Here is a 19,862-nt window from a genome sequence, read left to right as displayed (position 1 = left end):
AAGAACTCGAAGCGAATCGTGAAAATGATAAATTGCCAGAATAGTCCCTAAATTTCTACGACTTTTGTAAATTATCCCAGGTAAGTTCATATGGCTAAATTTAATGTTTTGATATAAAAAAAAATTCATGAATGTTATAGTATATTATTGCATAAGAATGTCATTAAACTGTGATAATTGTGAAATAATGTTTGAGTAAAAGTACAAATTAAGAAAGGTAAACGATAAATGGGCTCGAAAGATTAAAATTGGTTAATAAGTGACATTGAATTCGGTTAAGCGAACTTATCACTGATTTTGTGATTGACAGCAGAAATTAGTGAAATCGTATAATATATGATTGTTGTAAAATGTTCGGGAAGACTTATTTTCTATGCCTATGAGCTTACTAAGCTTCTATAAGCTTACTTGTATATGTTTATCGTTCTTGTAGATTGATGTATATACATTCGAAGGATTAGATCTACATCAAGGATCATACTATCCAGATTTACTCCGGTAGATTTTGTTAAACAACTTTTTGATTTATATGGCATGTATAAGAGTTGAAATGATAATGAAATAGTATGAAAGATTAAATATGTAAAGTAATTTGAATGTGATGGTTGTGTTAGATAATGAAATATACATGTTTTTGGCTTGAAATGGTTGTTTGGTTGGGCTTTATTAGTATATAAATGTGTTTTTTTATGTAGATGGAAAGGATGAGGGTGAGAAAAATGGTCTTAAATAACCTATTTTCTTACACATGGGTAGACACACGGGCGTTTGTCTAGGTTGTGTGTGACACACGGCCTGCTATATGGGAGTGTATTAAGGCCGTGTGTCCCCTACATCTTAAAAGCTAGAAACAGAATGTCTAGGATTGGACACACGGCCTAGCACACGGGCGTGTGGCTTGGCCGTGTAACATACATGGGCTCCAACATGGCCGTGTGATACGGCCGTGTAAAGTCTGCACTTAAAATGTGAAATTTTAATTACCACACGACCTAGTAACATTGGCATGTGCTTAGGCCGTGTGACTCAAGTTTCTTCATAGATGCAAGTTAGAGAGGTACACGCCTTAGAGACACGACCATGTAGGCCACACAGCCATGCCACACGGGCGTGTGACCCCTTTTACATGAATATTTTTCTAAGTTTTCTAAAAAGTTTTCAAACTTTTCAATTTAGTCTTGAACCATTTCCAATGCATGTTTCGAGCCTCAAAAGCTCGTAATAGGGACAGTATGTATGTTTTTTTAAAAAAGTTTTAAATTTGAGTGGAAATTATTGCTTCAGCTTTGTACAAATGTTTGTATTTTAGTCCGGTAATGCCTCGTACCTTGTTCCGGTATCGAATGCAGGTAAGGGGTGTTACAAGTGACACAAATAATAGCTTTACTTTATCTACCAAACAAACAACCTATGTAAATCACCAAAATGACCAAATCATTTAAACAAACATTACTTTCAAGTATTGCATAAAACTTCAAACATGTATTTACAATCATTTAAGCTTAAAAATTCATATTCCCTAGGACTTACTAAATAGAAGGGACACTATCACTAATTTTGCATCCTAGGTACATACCAAAAACACAAAAGGAAACACCAAAAACATTGAATACGGGATTCTTGAAAGATGCCGAGTCCGGTTCTATTATTTATCTAACCTGCAAACATGTAAATCAATTTACATTCTATAGGTTTCATTTATTAGCTAACCACAAGAACAATCAATAATAATATGAAATTATAACTTAACCAAATGAAATTTCAATTCTTTCGATAATTCAAGTAATCTTGTCGTATGATCTATTAGCTACATGGCACTTGGTGCCTAGTGGGTAAACCATAAAAGAGATTGCGCCCAGTGCTATAACCGACAGTATTGAATGTAAGCCCAGCTCTAGTTGGATAAACCAACAATGTTTGTGCTCAGTGCTAGTTGAATATACCGACGATAATAAATGTGAGCCCAGCTTTAGTTGGATGAACCAACGGTAATTACGCCCAGCGCTAGTCGGATAAATCGACAATTGTGTGCCCAGCACTAGTCAGACAAGCTGACGAAGATTGCGCCCAGCACTAGTAGATTATATCGACAAAATCCACAATGAGCCCAGCTCTAGTCTAATATATTGATGATAGTACAATTATTTACTTCCACAATTTCCTCATTCATTTTCCTTTACATTAAATTGATAATACACATACATTTTATATCAACAGCTAGATTAGCATCGTTTAATTAAATAGAAATTAGAAAGATTAAGTTCGAGTCCATGAACTTACTGGAATTATGCTCGTGAACAATTATTCAGTAGCTTTCTCTTTTCCACAATTGGCAACAAAAGCTCTCGTTTCCCGATCTAGAAATATTAATTTAATTAAATCAATTACTCAATAATTATAGTTACACATTTAACCATTAAAAATTGTTATTCAATCAACTTAATCCTTGCCACAATATAACTAGACATCCAATGTCTACAATAATGTCCTCATACAACCGAGTATATTTATATACATGTATCTAATTCCCAAACAGTCCTTATACTCTTGGAATTTATCAATCATTACCATGCCGTCTAAAATTTAACAGCAGCTACATCCTTATCCATCAATTCCAATCAAAATTATCATACAATCACATTAAAATGACAATTGAAATTAACATCTATACTTCATTTAATTATTTTTTTCCAGCTCATAAACATTGCATGCTAAATTTCTCCCAACAACCTTAAACTCAATCTCATTATTCAATAAATCACCAATGTGCAAATTATAATTAATAGGCTTACTTATATGAAATTGTGATAGTTGTGTCATCCGAATACTTATTAAAATATAAATACAGTGGCAAAACAAAGGGGTATGTGTAGGGTTTAAGGCAGAGGGTTACTAGAGGTGCTCGCAGTATAGACCATGCCACACAAGTAGAATCCGTATAGAACTACACTTCTTCTATTTGACGTTGATTAGAATAAGATTTTTCAACATTTAAATAGATATAGTTGAAACTCCTCTTATATCATTCGTTTTATTATAAAACATAAAAAATTATTTTATTAAAAACTTGACTATTTATAAAGAAATACCATTTAACGGGTAAATATGAGTTTACTCGATTATTTGATATTAAGATAAAAATAATGATGAAAATAATAATCCTATCATTTTGATAGTGGATGCGGTTGATGTAAGTTTATTTATGTGTTTGTGAAAAAGTTAATTAGAATAGTTTTCATCACAAGAAATTGCTCCACTAAAATATATTATCTCCAAGCATAAAACCTGGATCACAATTTGTAGTATTCATTAACATATATGTCATCATACCTACTCTTTTTTTAACCCAAAAAAGAAAATCGTACCTACTCTTTAATTTAGTTTAAGAATTTATTGAGGGTAACCCCTTAATTAATTTAATTAAGAGTGCTTATTAGATTTGAAAGGGGTAGATAAAATCGCAGACATGGAGGCATGTGAAATTGGGGAAGGGTCGCTGTCAAGCAGAGCTGTGGTATTTAACATATAATAAGAACAACAATGTGCACAATAAGAGACATTTTTATTTGGAACAGCCGCACTTTATCAGTAGGCCTCACAATCCACTTTGACATCCCTTCCTTCCAATCCGCGGCCACTTTAAAGCCACGTCTCACAATCCCATTTGGGTGCAGTCATTAAAGGATCAAAATGGTATCATGCTCTCCCCAGATACCAATGGGGTTTTGGACTAGCCTTTTGGCACTTGCAAATTTGGAACGGCCAGGGCTAAAAGACATGTAAAAGTCTTGGGTTACAACTAGGTACTGAAATTGGTTCAAGTGTTGGTTCAAGTTTTAGTAATGGTAGGATGATGTAAGTACAAAACTTGAGCTCCATGATCCCCCCAAGTCAAGGCCAAAAGGCCAAAGTAAGTAATGAAGATGGATATGCGAGGCACTTCTGTCCCATACGAAAGTTGAAACCCCACAGACCTGAAAAAGTGGCAATAAGAAGACAACAAACAGGGTAGGTCCTATGTGACAAATAATTTGGGCACGGTCGGTGCACGCCAGCTGGTCCTGAATATTCACGTGTCCCTTGTAGGCGTTATTATCCCCATCATTGAACGGCAAAGAATCTCTCTATGGACTTCACTTGTACTCAGCCACTCTACCACCATTTCTTTTACACTCGTACCTCAAATCATTTTTGTTTAGGTTTAAGGGACTTGATCAATCTCGTCGGGTAGGGCAGGGTGAATTCTGAAATATTTTTTCAGGGATCATTTGTATATTTTTAGGATAATAAAAATGTATTTATTATTATTATTATTTTAAATAGTTTATATTCTTATGATTTTTAAAATATCAAATTATTTTTATTATATTTAAGAATTAAAGTATAATTTTATTATTCTTAATTTAAAATTTTATAAATTATAAAAAATCAAAAGAGATTTTCTACTTTAGGGGAGCTGAGTCTCTACCAGCACCTTAACTCTGTCCTTATGCAAGGATTAAGAATTTAACTTTTATTTTATTAGAATAATTATTATTAATGTTTATACCAACTTTTTAATTTAATATTTAATTTGATGAATTATTTTTATTTTATATAATTATATCCATATAAAAATTTAATTTCAACTCAAATTTCAAAATGTAGTAATATTGTTATTCATGTAAAATCATTTTAAGTTTGCTTATTATATGCGTAAACAACTATACTTATACAACATAAAAATGATTGGATTTGTTTATTTATATATGTATTTATATGATTGCATTTTCACATTACACACTTTTTAGTATGTAGTAAAAAAAAATAAATGATAAATAAAACACTTAAAAGACTATATTTAAAATTTACTTATGAAATTGAAATGATATAATGATAAATTTAACCCTCAATGTTTATATATGTTATCAATTTTAGCTCTTATTCCTTTTTAAGTTAAATTTGACCTTTTATCTTTAAAAATGAGTTGAATTTGGCAAAGAATTGAATCATATTTAAAAAAATACTAATTAAAACATTAAATTTTTAAACATGGGACAATCTTGTGTACTTCATTTTTTTTTAATATTTATGAACTTTTAATAAATTATTTAAACTTTTTAAATTTTTTTGTAAAATTTAAATTATTTATTAACATGATATATAAAGTAAATAATATCATGTCAACATAAAATACATAGGAATCATCTTGTAAGTTGTCATTCTAATATTATTAAAATAACATTTTAATCAATATTTTTTCAATAAAATAATTTAATTTTTATTAAAAAATAATGATTAAATTTATCATTATACGTATAAAATTACTAAATTTATTTAAAATGGATAAAGAGTTAGGGTTAGTGTTAGATATATTATTATGTCTTTTTTCCATTATTTTAAATATTCTGTCTAAATGAAAATGCCACCTGTACAATCTTACTTAAGAAAGGTAAAAGTGAATAGGAAATGCACATGATAGAAACAAGGAAGAGGTAAAGAGAGAAGTCACATTTACAGCCCTGACGCTGGTTTTCAATAATATAAGAAAAAAGAATTACAGTGAGTCACTCATATACCATTTTTTCAGGGCATGCAATTGTAAACATCTGCCATTCATGATGATCATGATAGAGGATGGGAATGAAAAAAAACAAAAAGTAAACAAGATCGACGGCCACAAATTAAACACAAAATACAAGGAAAGAGATAGGAGACTCAAATGTGATCGGAGAAAATCCGGTTTCAAAGTGACAGACAAATCAATTAAACCCTGATTAGGCTTAATAATCGGTGGTTGGGAGCTGCTCGTGGGTGTTGCTGATGAAGATGAACTCGTAGATGAGACCAGCGAGCCCACCACCGATAAGGGGTCCGACCCAGTAGATCCAGTGGTTGTCCCATGTCCAGCTAACCAAGGCTGGTCCGAATGAAACAGCTGGGTTCATTGAGGCTCCATCGAAGGCACCTCCTGCCAAAATGTTGGCCCCCACGATGAAACCAATTGCCAATGGTGCGATTGTTCCCAAGCTTCCCTTTTTGGGATCAACGGCTGTGGCGTACACTGTGTACACCAATCCGAAGGTCATCACGATTTCGAAAACCAATGCGTTAGACACGCCCACACCTGATGACAATCCAAAAGCTGGTACAGCCTGCGAAGCACCGTAACAAAACCCAACAAATTAATAAATAAAATAAGACACTGTGCAATAACGGAAATAACTGATTTTGTAACGGAGTATTTTGGAGGGAAATGGTGATGTTACCAGGTCGCCGGTAGCGAACTTAAGCAACAGGCAAGCGACGGTTGAGCCTAGGAGTTGGGCGATCCAGTAAAGAATGCCGCGCAAGAGAGTGATGTTCCCGCCAACGAAAGCACCGAAGGTGACGGCGGGGTTGACGTGGCCACCTGAGATGTTGGCGCCAACGGAGACAGCGACGAAAAGACCGAAGCCATGAGCTAGAGCGGCCGCTACGAGACCGGCCGGGGTTGTTGCTCCGTTGTCGGTCAACTTGTTAAAAGCCATTCCTGAGCCCGATCCAGCGAAAACGAAGATCAAGGTTGAGATGAACTCAGCCAAAGCTGCCTTGAGAGCATCGGGGTGAGTCGCCTCTTCGGGCCGGCCAACCGCTATGTTTCTGATCGGCATATTTACCTTGGGAGCTGGAGATTGGAAATGGGAATGTTGAGTGAGTACTGGTCTAGTCTGGTCTCCACTTCTCGGCTCTACCTCTTACTTATATTTGAAAGCTTTGGTCCATGGTGACCGGGATTCATCCGTTACCGGTGGAATAATCTGGGGACGGGTGTACTATCTTGGATGGAGATTGGTGGACAGGCTGTGATATCATTATTTATGTAATTTTGGGAAACGGGATGAACCGGTCATCCCCGTTAAGACAGCGAAGAGGGAGTGATGTGAGGTGGATGAATGATTGCCACGTGTTCATGTAGGATAAGATCCATGAAAATGTGCGGCGTTTAGCCGATATTTTGTTTGCTTTCTCGGCTCCCTCTCGAAAGATGGAAACATTTTTAAAAAATAGAAGGATAATTCACAAACTCATGGGATAGACTGCCATGAAACAATATGATTTGGACACGTAGACTGAGGGACTACTGAGTGTGGGATCCGACGGCTGAGAGATATTGGGTGTGCTGAAGATTAAAAATATGTAGGAGGAAAAGAATGGGAAGAACGTGAAAAGTTTGTTCACGTTTTGTAGTCTGGATAGGAATGATTTTTAATGCTATGATGAGATTTAACAAGTTTGAGTCAAATTATAGTTTTACATCAAAACTAATTACAAATGAAATGGTGTGAAGAGAAGTTTTTCTTAAAATTTAATCAAAAGAAATTGCAACATTTAATGGCAATAATTAAGTGAAGTTGAAGTATTCATTATCCAAAAATGTAGTATTCATCACAAGCAACTTCAATCATATATTTAGTCCATACTACGTCACCTTATATACTTTTATGAAAAAAAAAAAAAAAACCTTCAATTTTCTCATTATCATAACAACCTCTAATAACACATACATTTACTCTCTTTTCATCATCAGTAACTATGATGTGAACCTTTAACATTAGCCTAATTATCATTACACAAAAGGGTTTATTGTTAACAGTCCATTATTAATTTGAAATAAATCATCTTCAAACCTTTCAATTGCAAATTATAGCTAGACATGGTCCCATCCAAAAAGACACCCGGCCCCTTTATTCATAATGCAAATTCACTTTTTTAGATTCTTCCTTTACTCCTTCATACTTTTTCAAATATTATTTACTTAATCTTTATACTTTTATTTGCTTATTTTTAGTTTTTTATTTCTCAAATTTTAATCTCACCAAACAGTAATTGTTAATTTCATTAAGTATAATTCTACTATTTTTAAATTTTGATCGCCAAATATATTATAATATGTAAAATGCTATATTAGTGTATTATTTTTATATATTACTCACTAAAACCCCAAATTAATAGATTAATAATTGTCATTCATATAAAGTATAAAATTTCAAATTTTGAAATAGTATAGGGACTTAGAATGGTCCAATTGGAGAAAATTGACTCAATCTATAACTGTATGCATATTACATAATTAGTAATTGAATTCAACCAAACAAATTTAATTTCTATTGTTTGGGCTAGGACTAAAAGTTCAAAATTTGAAAAGTACATGGACTAAAATTAATCAAATAAACGTCAGAACTAAATCTACAACTTTTGTAAATTATAGGGACTAATACCATAATTTGTCCTTAAATTTACTATAAGAATTGTATTTTTTTTTAAAAAAAAATAAAATAAAACCTAATTCAAATAAAATTTTCTGAGAAAAATGGATCTTGAATTTGGTTATGCTCAGCATATTCCACATGACATTAGCTAATGATAATATTTTATATAATGCTAATTGTGTAAAATCAAATGGTTGGTAAAACTTAAAAACTTGAATGGCAATTTTAGTGATTTAAGTAATGGAGAGGTCCCCCCAAGTAAGCCAACCCTAAAATGTTTAGTGAATGAGACAGCTAAGCCACGGATTTTTTTTCTTTTCTTGAGAGATTCTTTAATTGAATTTTTCATTAATTTCATGAAAAAGAAATCTATAGTTTTAAGTTTCATACCCTAATTGTCTCTTTCGTAGATGGGCAACAAGAGCAGAGATTAGAATAGAAATTTTGTAATGCATGACATATATCTAATTCAAATGAACATTATAAAACACGAACAAATTAACAACTAGAATATATTCGACATTAACTGTATATAATAAAACTTAAATAAAAGTATATCCAAACCATTATTTATATATAATAAAGCAAATTTAGTTGTTGGGTGGAGTATATGATTTTCTAATTTAGTGCAAGAAAAGATGAAAAGTGTGAATGGTAAAAATCTAAATTCAATATGGATAAAGGTGGATGTGTAAATAATAATAAAAAAGAATAGTTGATAAGGTAGGGGTAGTGAGCTTCCTTACCCTAAAGAGAAAGCACATGAAATGTTTGAATAACTCTGATTAAATTAAGCTTCTCTTTGGTACTTATTATGATTGACAATTATGGAAGTTCAACTAACTCTCTTTCCTCATGTGTTCTTCTTATCCACCACCCATTTTTATTTAAATAGAAACAAGATTTTACAGCTTTTTGTCGGTAAATTTGAAATATTATATTTTATCATTGTAGAAAGCTAGAAACCTCTACTACTCTCTTATGGAACGAGCATTTATTTGGGTCATCATTACTGCACTTTTTTTTTTATTATAAAAGCTGAGATAGAAAAGCCAAAAGTAGATAAATATTGCAATTTAATTTAATTCTTTTTTTTTTTTTTTTGAAAAGGACTTGTTCTCAATATGAAAAAATTGATCCAACTGATACATACTATACTAGTTTATTTTCTAGTAATTCTTTTTAAAAATGAAATTGTTCACAAATATGAAAAACAGAAAGGAAAGAGGAGATTAGAGCATGTTAGAAACCAGGCTGGCAATGGTGATTGGTTGGGCATCATGCCCACAATAAGTAACAAAACCGCCCCACCCCCTTTGACTCCACCGCCAGCTGTACCGACCCACCCTCATGGCATGGCATGGCATGACCCCTACCCACCTTTCCGCCGGGATCTTCGCCCATCACCATTTCAAGCCCCTCTTCACTTATTTAATTTCTAACATATACGACTTGTTTAAACCAAACGAATAACACATGATAATGAACAAAAGGAATACTAGTTAACAACAATAAATATTTTAAAAATATTAAATATGATATTACATGGACAAAAAAAATATACGAAACACAATCCAGAAAAAAAGTTATGCTAATAAAAAGAAGAGGTTTGAATGCTTGAAGATGATTTAGAAAAAAAGATGAAAACTTGTTTAGTATGTTCAAAATGAACAATGTCTGTGGTATTCCACTAAGTAAGAGATTTTTGAGTGTATGAGGCTTAGCTTGACTAGGCAACATCTATCGATAATTATAATCATCTTTTAATCAAAACTTAAGGAGATGCTATACAAGGGTGGCATGCATAGATGAATATCAATTTAAAAATCTGAATCATAAGGAAAGAAGAGGATATTAACAAAAGATTTCTCACCGTATTGTTAGTTTCAGAATTGGAATGGGGGACCCAGGGCTATGAATTAATTACGGGGCATGACAATTGGCCTGAAATGGAAGTCTTCATCAGGGGACCTTTCGGTCGTATAAACAGAATCAAGTTTGTATTGTATTCGGGCACAATTAATTGGCTAGCTTTTCATTTTAAGGTCACCATATGCCTCCATCAATCTTTTAATTTGCTTATGTTGTTGTCTCCTTTCATCCACAATGAAAGAGACCTTGATTTGATTACTAAATTATCAGTTACAACTTAATTTCAAGTTTTATTTTTAGACAAACCTTACTCTTACTTCTACTTCTACCACCGAAATACCCCTCAAAACTTAATTGCATAAAGTCGAGGTAGCCCAAACTTTATAGGATGGCTTAACCAAATCATCAAATATGCTTTGTATAGAGTGTATAGTCAAATATGCTTTAATGAACACCAGTCCAAGATCTGTCTATTTACTGTATCAGAAATTATGTCCATCGCTCTTATCAATAAAGAAACTTGACAATATTACAATAATCATCCTTCTTTTAAGTCACTTCCAAAGCATGTTAAAAAATTATTTTCCCCTTACGATACCAAACCATAATTCAGGGCTGAGATTGAAAAAAAAAAAAATAGGTAGGGTATATAAAAATCATAAACTTATGGCTCAGATTGAAGACATGGTTGAATAAGACAAATTTGTGGAGATAGTGAGATGATGAGATTTTTTGGTCATAGAATTCGGCTCCTAATTGGTTGTGAGCCGATGTCAAAATCCCCGTCCCCAGACTTGCTTAAGAGGTTGGAAATGTTCCCACAATCCACCGTCCAAGATTCTGGGGCAGGCACTGTTTAAGTAGATAGCCATGAGTTCAACATTTCATGCACTAATGACTTCTTTTTTTTTTTTTTTTTTCAAACGTCACGTAAATGAATCCACCGTCCAAGATTGTGTTAGGTAATGTTTGCCGCCTCATATTGTAACTTTCACTACTCCGAATACCTCTTCGTCAACTTGAGCTTTAATTTGAGTCATGTAGATTTCAACAAAGAAACATCAACAATAACAACAATCCTTAGAGTAACAATTTGTCGAGAGAGGAAAGTTGCAAAGAAGAGAAATCTATTGATTTGCACGGTTGGACAAAATACATTAAGGAACAAAAATTAATTAATTATAAATAAACACATATAAAATAAAATTATTTATAGTTAATTTATTAAATATGAAAATCAAATAAAACCATAATAAACGATTAAAACAAAGGAGAATTGAGATTGTACGAAATGTTGAGGCCTATAAAACACGATTTTCTTAAGACAGATTCGACTTTTTCTACGGCACTTGGAGTAACGTTAGTCAAAAGTCTCCCAAGATACAACAACAGCAGTGATCGAAGTAGTAGCACCTATATCACGATCAATCGAACGAATAATGCCTTTTTCTATCACCAAAATACTTATAAAACACCAAGGATGGAAAAAGAGATTTTTGAGAGCAACAGAATTTTGGCAGGAGAAATTCTAAGAGAGTATGAAAGTGTACAAAAGCTCTTCAGAATCATGACCTTTTGTAGGAATGGAGAGTGTTGGAATTTTGGAAAAAAAATCCCCAAAACGTGTCGGGCTAAAATACCTGCATGCCCATTTGGTCCCGACCGGTCTAAACATTTCGTGTCGCCCACGTCGTATGAGTACGCCCCAACCCCGTTGGGTTTGCACCTACACCTTTTGTGCGCGAGGCAAAGTTACAAGCTTAGTCATTCAATTACTATTTAAGAGAATTCACATATATAAACACATCCCACACTTGGTATTTAACCAATGTGGGGTTTAAGCCTTTTATTTTTCCTCAACAATATTTCCAAGCAGCTTACTTTGAGCATCAATTTCTCTTTCATCACTCAACCATTTTGAGCATATGATATACCATTGTAAGGTCTCATAGAGTAGAATATGAAACCATAAAAATATGTTTCAACTCTCCACCTTTACCTATTGAGAATATGCCTCAAAGTTACCATAAAATGCAAATTCTCCAACAATCCCCCACGTGAATGAAAATTGATAGTTTTATCGAAAAAAATTGACTCGATGTGGTGATAGAATATTCTACAATCTATAGTTGCATAGGATAGGTAGGTATCCTGTAATGACCCAAATTTTACGGTTATCGGGAAAGTAAATTTTCGGGTCTCCATTTCTAAAAAAATAGATTCGTAAATATTTATTAAAAATATTTACGAAGTCAATTGAATGGTTAATTAGACTTTAATTAAGTAAATTTAGCTTAATTAAGAGTAATTAGTGGAAATGATTAAATTGAATTAAGTGTGAAAGTTTAATTATAGAATAAAGAAAAGTGAAGGGACTAAATAAGAAATAAGCCAAAAGGGATGACAAATGTATGGTTAAAATAAGTTAAATGTGTACAAATATAAATGGTACACATGTATTATACATGTGTATTTACTTATTATATTAAGTAAAATAATAATAATTAAAGTATATTATATTAATATTATTTTATATTAATTAATTAAATTAATAAAAGTTATGACAAGTGTAAGGTAAAATTTAATACATGTGTATTAATAAATATACACATGTATAAATAATAAATATTATAATAGTTTAATAATAAAATAAATAAATAAAATAAAGAAATAAATGAAATAAAAGAAATGAAAGCAAACGAAACAGAGAAGAACAGGGGAGAAAGAAAGGAAAGAAAGAAAGAAAGAGAGAAAAGGGAAAATCGAGGTTTTGAAGCTTTAAACTTTAATAGGTATGTTAATTTAGCCCTTTTTACTTAATTTTTGATGTTTTAAAAGCTTTAGAACAAAGTTTTGATGAAATTAAGTTGATATTTTGAAAGTTATTAGATTTATAAATATTGTTCATGTTGAGTAAAATGATGAATTAAAGGCTAAATTGATAGAAATTCAAGTTAGAAATGAAATAAGGATTGAATTGTAAAGTGATTCATAAGTTTTATGCTTTAAGGACTAAATTGAAAGAATTTTGAAATTATGGTTTTATGATGAAAAATAGATAACTATGTCTAAGTTTGGTTAAAAACTGAGTAGAAATAAAGTATGAATTAAGATAGAAAAGTAAGTGAATTTAGTTAGGATTAAATTGAAATTAAAAGTAGAAAATCAACATTTTACACTAAGACTATTTTGGACAGCAGCAGTAGTCTAACTTTGAAAAATCATCAAAAATTGTAGAAACTGAATTAGAGAATGAATAAAATATGGAATTAAAGCTTATTGAGTCTAGTTTCTTATAAAAGAAACGGTTTAAGTAATTGAATTGTAAATTATGAGATATAATGAATTTTGTGAGACAAGGTCAGAATAAATTCGGGTTCCCCTGTTCTGACTTTGGAAAATCACCAAAAATTGGAAAAAAATAATTAGAGGGTTAAAGTTATATGTTTAGAATCCCTAATGAGTCTATTTTTAGGAGAAATAAACAGGAATATTATCCGAGTTCTGTACTGTGAGATAATTAATTTTTAGTGAAGAAGGATCGAAACTGTCAAACAGCAGAATTTAGTTAGGATTAAGATAGAAAAGTAAGTGAATTTAGTTAGGATTAAATTGAAATTAAAAGTAGAAAATCAACATTTTTCACTAAGACTATTTTGGACAGCAGCAGTAGTCTAACTTTGAAAAATCATCAAAAATTGTAGAAATTGAATTAGAGGATGAATAAAATATGGAATTAAAGCTTATTGAGTCTAGTTTCTTATAAAAGAAACGGTTTAAGCAATTGAATTGTAAATTATGAGATATAATGAATTTTGTGAGACAAGGTCAGAATGAATTCGGGTTCCCCTGTGTTCTGACTTTGGAAAATCACCAAAAATTGGAGAAAAATAATTAGAGGGTTAAAGTTATATGTTTAGAATCCCTAATGAGTCTATTTTTAGGAGAAATCAACAGGAATATTATCCGAGTTCTGTACTGTGAGATAATTAATTTTTAGTGAAGAAGGGTCGAAACTGTCAGACAGCAGAATTTAGTTAGGATTAAGATAGAAAAGTAAGTGAATTTAGTTAGGATTAAATTGAAATTAAAAGTAGAAAATCAACATTTTGCACTAAGACTATTTTGGACAACAGCAGTAGTCTAACTTTGAAAAATCATTAAAAATTTTAGAAATTGAATTAGAGGATGAATAAAATATGGAATTAAAGCTTATTGAGTCTAGTTTCTTATAAAAGAAACAGTTTAAGCAATTGAATTGTAAATTATGAGATATAATGAATTTTGTGAGACAAGGTCAGAATGAATTCGGGTTCCCCTGTTCTGAATTTGGAAAATCACCAAAAATTGGAGAAAAATAATTAGAGGGTTAAAGTTATATGTTTAGAATCCTTAATGAGTCTATTTTTAGGAGAAATCAACAGGAATATTATTCGAGTTATGTACTGTGAGATAATTAATTTTTAGTGAAGAAGGATCGAAACTGTCAGACAGCAGAATAGGGGTGAATTTAAAGAATAAACTGTACTTAATGGCTAAACCAAAAATTCTAAAAATTTTATGGTAAGAAGATTTGTGAGTCTAGTTTCAGGAAAAATTAACGGATCTTAATTTAGAATTCTGTAACTCAAGATATAAATTAGTAATGTATTAATGATTATGAATTGTATTAATTTCGTAGTCAATGTGGTACCGAAAATTACGGTTTGTATTTCTATAATCCGAACTCAGTCATTATTTGTTATATTTATATATATATATGACAATTGTTAGTGTTAGAATTATGATGTTTTACAATTAAAATGGATTGATTTTGGTATGTGATGAATTTATCAAATTTATATTGATTGAAATCATTTTGATTGAATTTTATTGATTGAAATATATATTATATATATGATTTATGTAAAAATTTGAATATTGAATGAATGTTATAATGAAAAATTATATTTGGAATATGAGGGAATTGATATGAATATATGAGATTTGTGATAATTGAATATTTGATATTGAAAAGTGAATTGAGTTGTATTGAATTATGAATTAATGTGAATAATTGAAATATATTTGTTGAATTGAATGAAAATATATGAAATTATGAAAATGTGTGAATATATGTGATTATTAGAATGGTATATTGATGAAAGATTTATTAAATTGAGAAAGTGAATCAAATACCCTATTAACAGTATCGGACCAGATTGGATACAAATGGCATGCCATTGGATTTATGATGTGATGAGGAGATTTGTAGTTTGGCCGAGAAGATGTTTCTGTTATTATATACTTCGGTTTATCTGAAGAGGCATTTAATGCCTTATTGGTGTGTTTGGGAGGATATGATATACTGGTGTGTTATGGAGGATTTATAATATTCCGGGTGTGTTTGGGAGGAATCCACGTATCTATCAGAGTCCGAGTCTTGTTAATAGGGGTAAATAAGTGAAAAGATAAATCGAGTGAATTTGATTGATTGAGCTATTGGAATGAAATGAGAAATTGAATTGAGAATTGAAATTGAGATATGAGATTGAAAACATGAACCAAAAGGTTCATGAAATGAGTGAAGTTCAAATGGATGATGATTGATGTTAGAATGAATTAAAATGGTATATTGTTAAGAAGTAAAGTGTGAATACAAATGAATTGTGAAGATATTGTAAAGAATTTATACGGTAAGCAAATGAAAAGAATTGAGCAAATATGTTGTTATGTTTGTTATATGGCTTGTATAGAATTTTTATGGTAAGTAAATGAAACTTATCTATAAAATAAATAAATCAATAGTTATATTTGTTATTGTGATTTTAAGTTTAATTGTTATATTATCAAGTGTTCGAATTATAGAAATACCACTGAGTGTATACTCAGCGTACGGTTTGTTTCCGTGCGCAGGTTAAGTTAAGGCTAGACTGTTGAATCAGTATTCCAGGCCGATCCCGAATTCAATAAGGTAAAGTATGTTGAGTATTGATAATGGCATGTACCTAGGATGTTTCATGAGAGTCATTTAAGTTGTAAAAGTATTGATGAAATAAGTAAATTATGGTTGGTAACGGTATATAGTATGAATTTTGAAATATAAAAAAAAAAATTCGTATTGATTCTAAATTAGTTCCAAATTGAATTTACTGTCCATATTGGACCGCGAGGGCCCATTAAAGGGACGACATCTTAAAACTAGGATGAGTATGAATATTTATTTTAATTAATGACTGAAATTGGACTGTACTAACTGGTAATGTTTTGTAACCCTGTTCCGACGATGGTATAGGGTTAGGGGACGCTACATATCCACCCTTAAACCTTCCCTTGTGAAAGTATATTTACTTTACTAGCTGACCAGTAGACGTGATGTCTTCGAACTGTTCTGCCTTTTGTGTAAACGATGATATACCTCACACAACTACCTCCCTGGCAAGATTTTAGTTCTCATGGGTATGTTCATATAGTTGTGAACATCTCTTGGTTATAAAAGAGTTTAAGAGAACTACGCCTCAATAGTCTCTTTGAAGCAGCCCTACTTCACTCTCACATAGGTGACTTATGTTGTTCGGCTCATCGAAACACACAATGGTCATTAAAAGCATTGCTTAACCTATCCTTTTTTAGTCACTGTTTACATCACAGGAACGGACTTGGGATAAGTACCCACACAGCGACCTCACAAGGTCTATGCAATTAGGTTGTCCCTTTGAACCTAGATCTTGGGATTTTCAGTCAACTAGGTAGGGTTTTCCTTCACATAGCGACTTTTATTTTCATGGGCTTTAATCACATTCCTTTCTATGTTTTAACAACATGATCTCGGTTTAAGCCTTTAATTAAGGAATCTGTAATATTATCTTTTAAATTTTCAAAATCAATATAGATAACTCCATTTGAGATCATTTGTTTAATGGTATTATGTTGACGTCGCATATGTTTCGACTTACCTTTATATGTTACACTAGCAAGACAACCTCCACACTTTCAAGTGGTTGTAGAATGGTTTTCTACCTTTCCATAACTCATGTGGTGTCTCGTCCCTTTTCTTGGGGGGTACCTTAATTAAAAGGTAATTTACATTTCATGTGATAACCTAGAGCTTTTGAGCAGTGCGTTCATCTTTTCCTTTAGACTTTGATTTTCTTTTCGGTTACTCTATTTTAGGAAAGTATGGACGTGTTATTGAAATGATTCAATATATCTACCATCATGATTACTTAATTTTTTATTAAGTTGGTTTTCAACTTACTTGCTTATAGAGAATAAATTCTCTACGTCTTAGCTTATAGTAATGAAGGTAATAAACATTTTTATTCCTTCATGTCGTTTAAGCAAGCTTTAGAAGCATTGTTATGTATTAGATCAAGTGATTTTTGACCTTTATTAATTTGCCTCAACTTATGTTTCACATTTATAATTATAATTATTGCGAAACGAAAGAATGTGCTCTAAGTTAATTTATCTACATAAAGTACCATAATTAACATATCCGAGCCTACTATGGCATTAATTAAATGACTTAAGCAAATGAAAGGAAAAAACAACATTCTTATTCATAGTTTTGCTTTTATAGAGATAACATTTAGTTTAATACATATCCCCTTCCCACAAATATTCCCCTTTACTAAGAACATTCTTATTCATAGTTAGGCACATAATTCAATATCGAACACTTCCTTGGAAATTTCTTCCACAGCATTAGTCTCGTTAGCTCTAACTTTCTTTAGGATCCTATAGCCAGATGACTTGTGCCCCATCTTGTTGCAATTAAAGCATTTTCCTTTAAATTTTTGCTTCTTGGAAACATCACATTTTGGTCCCAGTTTAGGCCCATTTTGTGGTTTTCACCCTTCTTGAAGTCTTTTTTGACTTCTATGATGTTTGCTTTATCAACATTGCCCATTTGCTGCTTTGTTGAGTCTCTTTTCCGTACATCTATTGTCTTCTTCAATATGAAGTCTAACAATTAGGTCTTCCACTAATATTTCTTTTCTTTTGTGCTTTAGGTAATTCTTGAAGTCATTCCAAGCAGGAGGCTACTTCTCAATAATGGCTGCCACTTGGAAGGATTCACTTATTATCATCCCTTCAGCAAGAATTTCCGTGAATGATTAGTTGAAGCTCCTACATTTGATTCACAACTAATTTAGAATAAACCATTACAAAATTCAAGAATTTATCAACTAAGAACTTTTTAGTTCTAGCATCCTCGGCTTTGTATTTATGGTATAACGATGTCAATAATTCCTTAGTTGTTTTCTTAACACTATACACTTCATACAGTGCATCTGGCAATTCATTTAGGATGTAGTTTCGGCATAGGAAATATGAATGTTTCCAAGCTTCAACGGTAATGTAACACCCCCTAACCCTATACCGTCACTGGAACAGGGTTACTGAGCATTACTGGACATATCGAATAAATTACGAATAACTCACAAATAAGTAACATACAAAGTATAAATTTAATCCTTAAGTCCCTATAATGGACCCTTGAGGCCCAAAACACGTATTAGAAGTGGATCGGGACTTATCTAGGTGCTCGGAAAATTTTCGTAAATTTTAAATTTTTTTAACTCAATATAACCTCCTTTATATACATCTAACCTTCCCTGCAATTTCAAACCGAAACCAATCCAATACCAGTGATATAACCAATTCAATTCATACATGTAAACATCTAAAACATACCAAGATTAATACTAGAATTTACTATATGATGATTTATACCATTATTCAAATTAAATTAAAAGTTCTATTCAATTATCAATTCAAACATAATGTTATATATATCATTTCAAATATTTAATCTTTCATTTACCAATTTAAATCATCACATATTATCCTTACAATCCAAAAGCACATTAACTCAAAATACAACCTAGGTACATGCCACATATACCAAAATAAAATATACATCACCAAGGTTGCTGGGATTGGGATTGGTTCAGATGCTGGACCAGATTTTGACTCCTACTGACCTACGCACGGAAAATAACTGTACGCTGAGTATAGAAATACTCAATGGTATTACTATAATTCAAACTATAATAACAATAATGAAATATAAATATTAAACATGTAACAATTGAATTTTCTCAAATATTAACTCATTCTTAAACTTCATTCGTTAATAATAGTAACACAATTTCAACTATTTATCAGTTTCAATCTTCACTACATCAACATTTAGTTCATGCCTTCCATTTCTAATCTCAATTTCAATCCACAATTTAACTTTCTCATTTCTTTCATTATTTTCAATAGTACGTTCAATCTAATTTATTTAAATTTCTCATTTCAAGTTTTCTCCCTATTAACAAACCCTGACTTTGGCGGATATAAGGATCCAACCAAACGCACCAGAATGGCACACAGTGCCTCATCGGATAGTTCGAAGCAAAGTTGACACCCAGTGTCTCATTGGCTTAGCCGAAGTAAAGTGGTACCCAGTACCTCATCGAATCTATCCGAAGTAAAATAGTGACACCCAGTGTCTCATAGACTCAAGGTCGAAGTATCCCTGAACACTTTCAATCCTATGGCATGCCAACTATATCTGACTCAGCCCGACTAGTTTATAGGGTATTTAATTCACTTTCTTTATTTCAATCAATATTCACATCAATTCCACTTAAATCACAATTTCTCATATATTTACCATACTTTTCACTTACAAATCAATATGCAATTCAATTCCACAATCCAATTTCACTTTCATTTCAAAAATCTACTTTCAAAATCAAATACACTTTCCATTCATCAATCAAA

At 31.8% G+C, this 19,862-nt stretch overlaps 1 protein-coding gene and 1 long non-coding RNA gene across 2 annotated transcripts; one reads left to right on the top strand and one right to left on the bottom strand.

The window, feature by feature from the left end:
* Positions 1 to 5,492: 5,492 nt before the first annotated feature.
* On the bottom strand, positions 5,493 to 7,232 carry LOC108460673 (aquaporin TIP1-1). Its single transcript, XM_017760260.2, has 2 exons — positions 6,249 to 7,232; positions 5,493 to 6,134 (listed from the first exon to the last, which is right to left on the bottom strand). Exons 1-2 carry the CDS (start codon positions 6,630 to 6,632, stop codon positions 5,763 to 5,765), a joined length of 756 nt encoding a protein of 251 aa, XP_017615749.1. The 5' UTR covers positions 6,633 to 7,232; the 3' UTR covers positions 5,493 to 5,762.
* Positions 7,233 to 12,790: 5,558 nt separating this feature from the next.
* LOC128291550 (uncharacterized) lies at positions 12,791 to 18,360 on the top strand. Its single transcript, XR_008281390.1, has 2 exons — positions 12,791 to 12,895; positions 18,098 to 18,360. It is a non-coding gene; the product is annotated as an uncharacterized LOC128291550 (long non-coding RNA).
* Positions 18,361 to 19,862: the final 1,502 nt, after the last annotated feature.

This window comes from Gossypium arboreum, chromosome 4, assembly GCF_025698485.1.
Source record: "Gossypium arboreum isolate Shixiya-1 chromosome 4, ASM2569848v2, whole genome shotgun sequence".
Taxonomy (NCBI): Eukaryota; Viridiplantae; Streptophyta; class Magnoliopsida; order Malvales; family Malvaceae; genus Gossypium; species Gossypium arboreum.
Note: the sequence above shows the minus strand (reverse complement) of the source record. Positions and strands in the feature narration are given on the sequence as shown.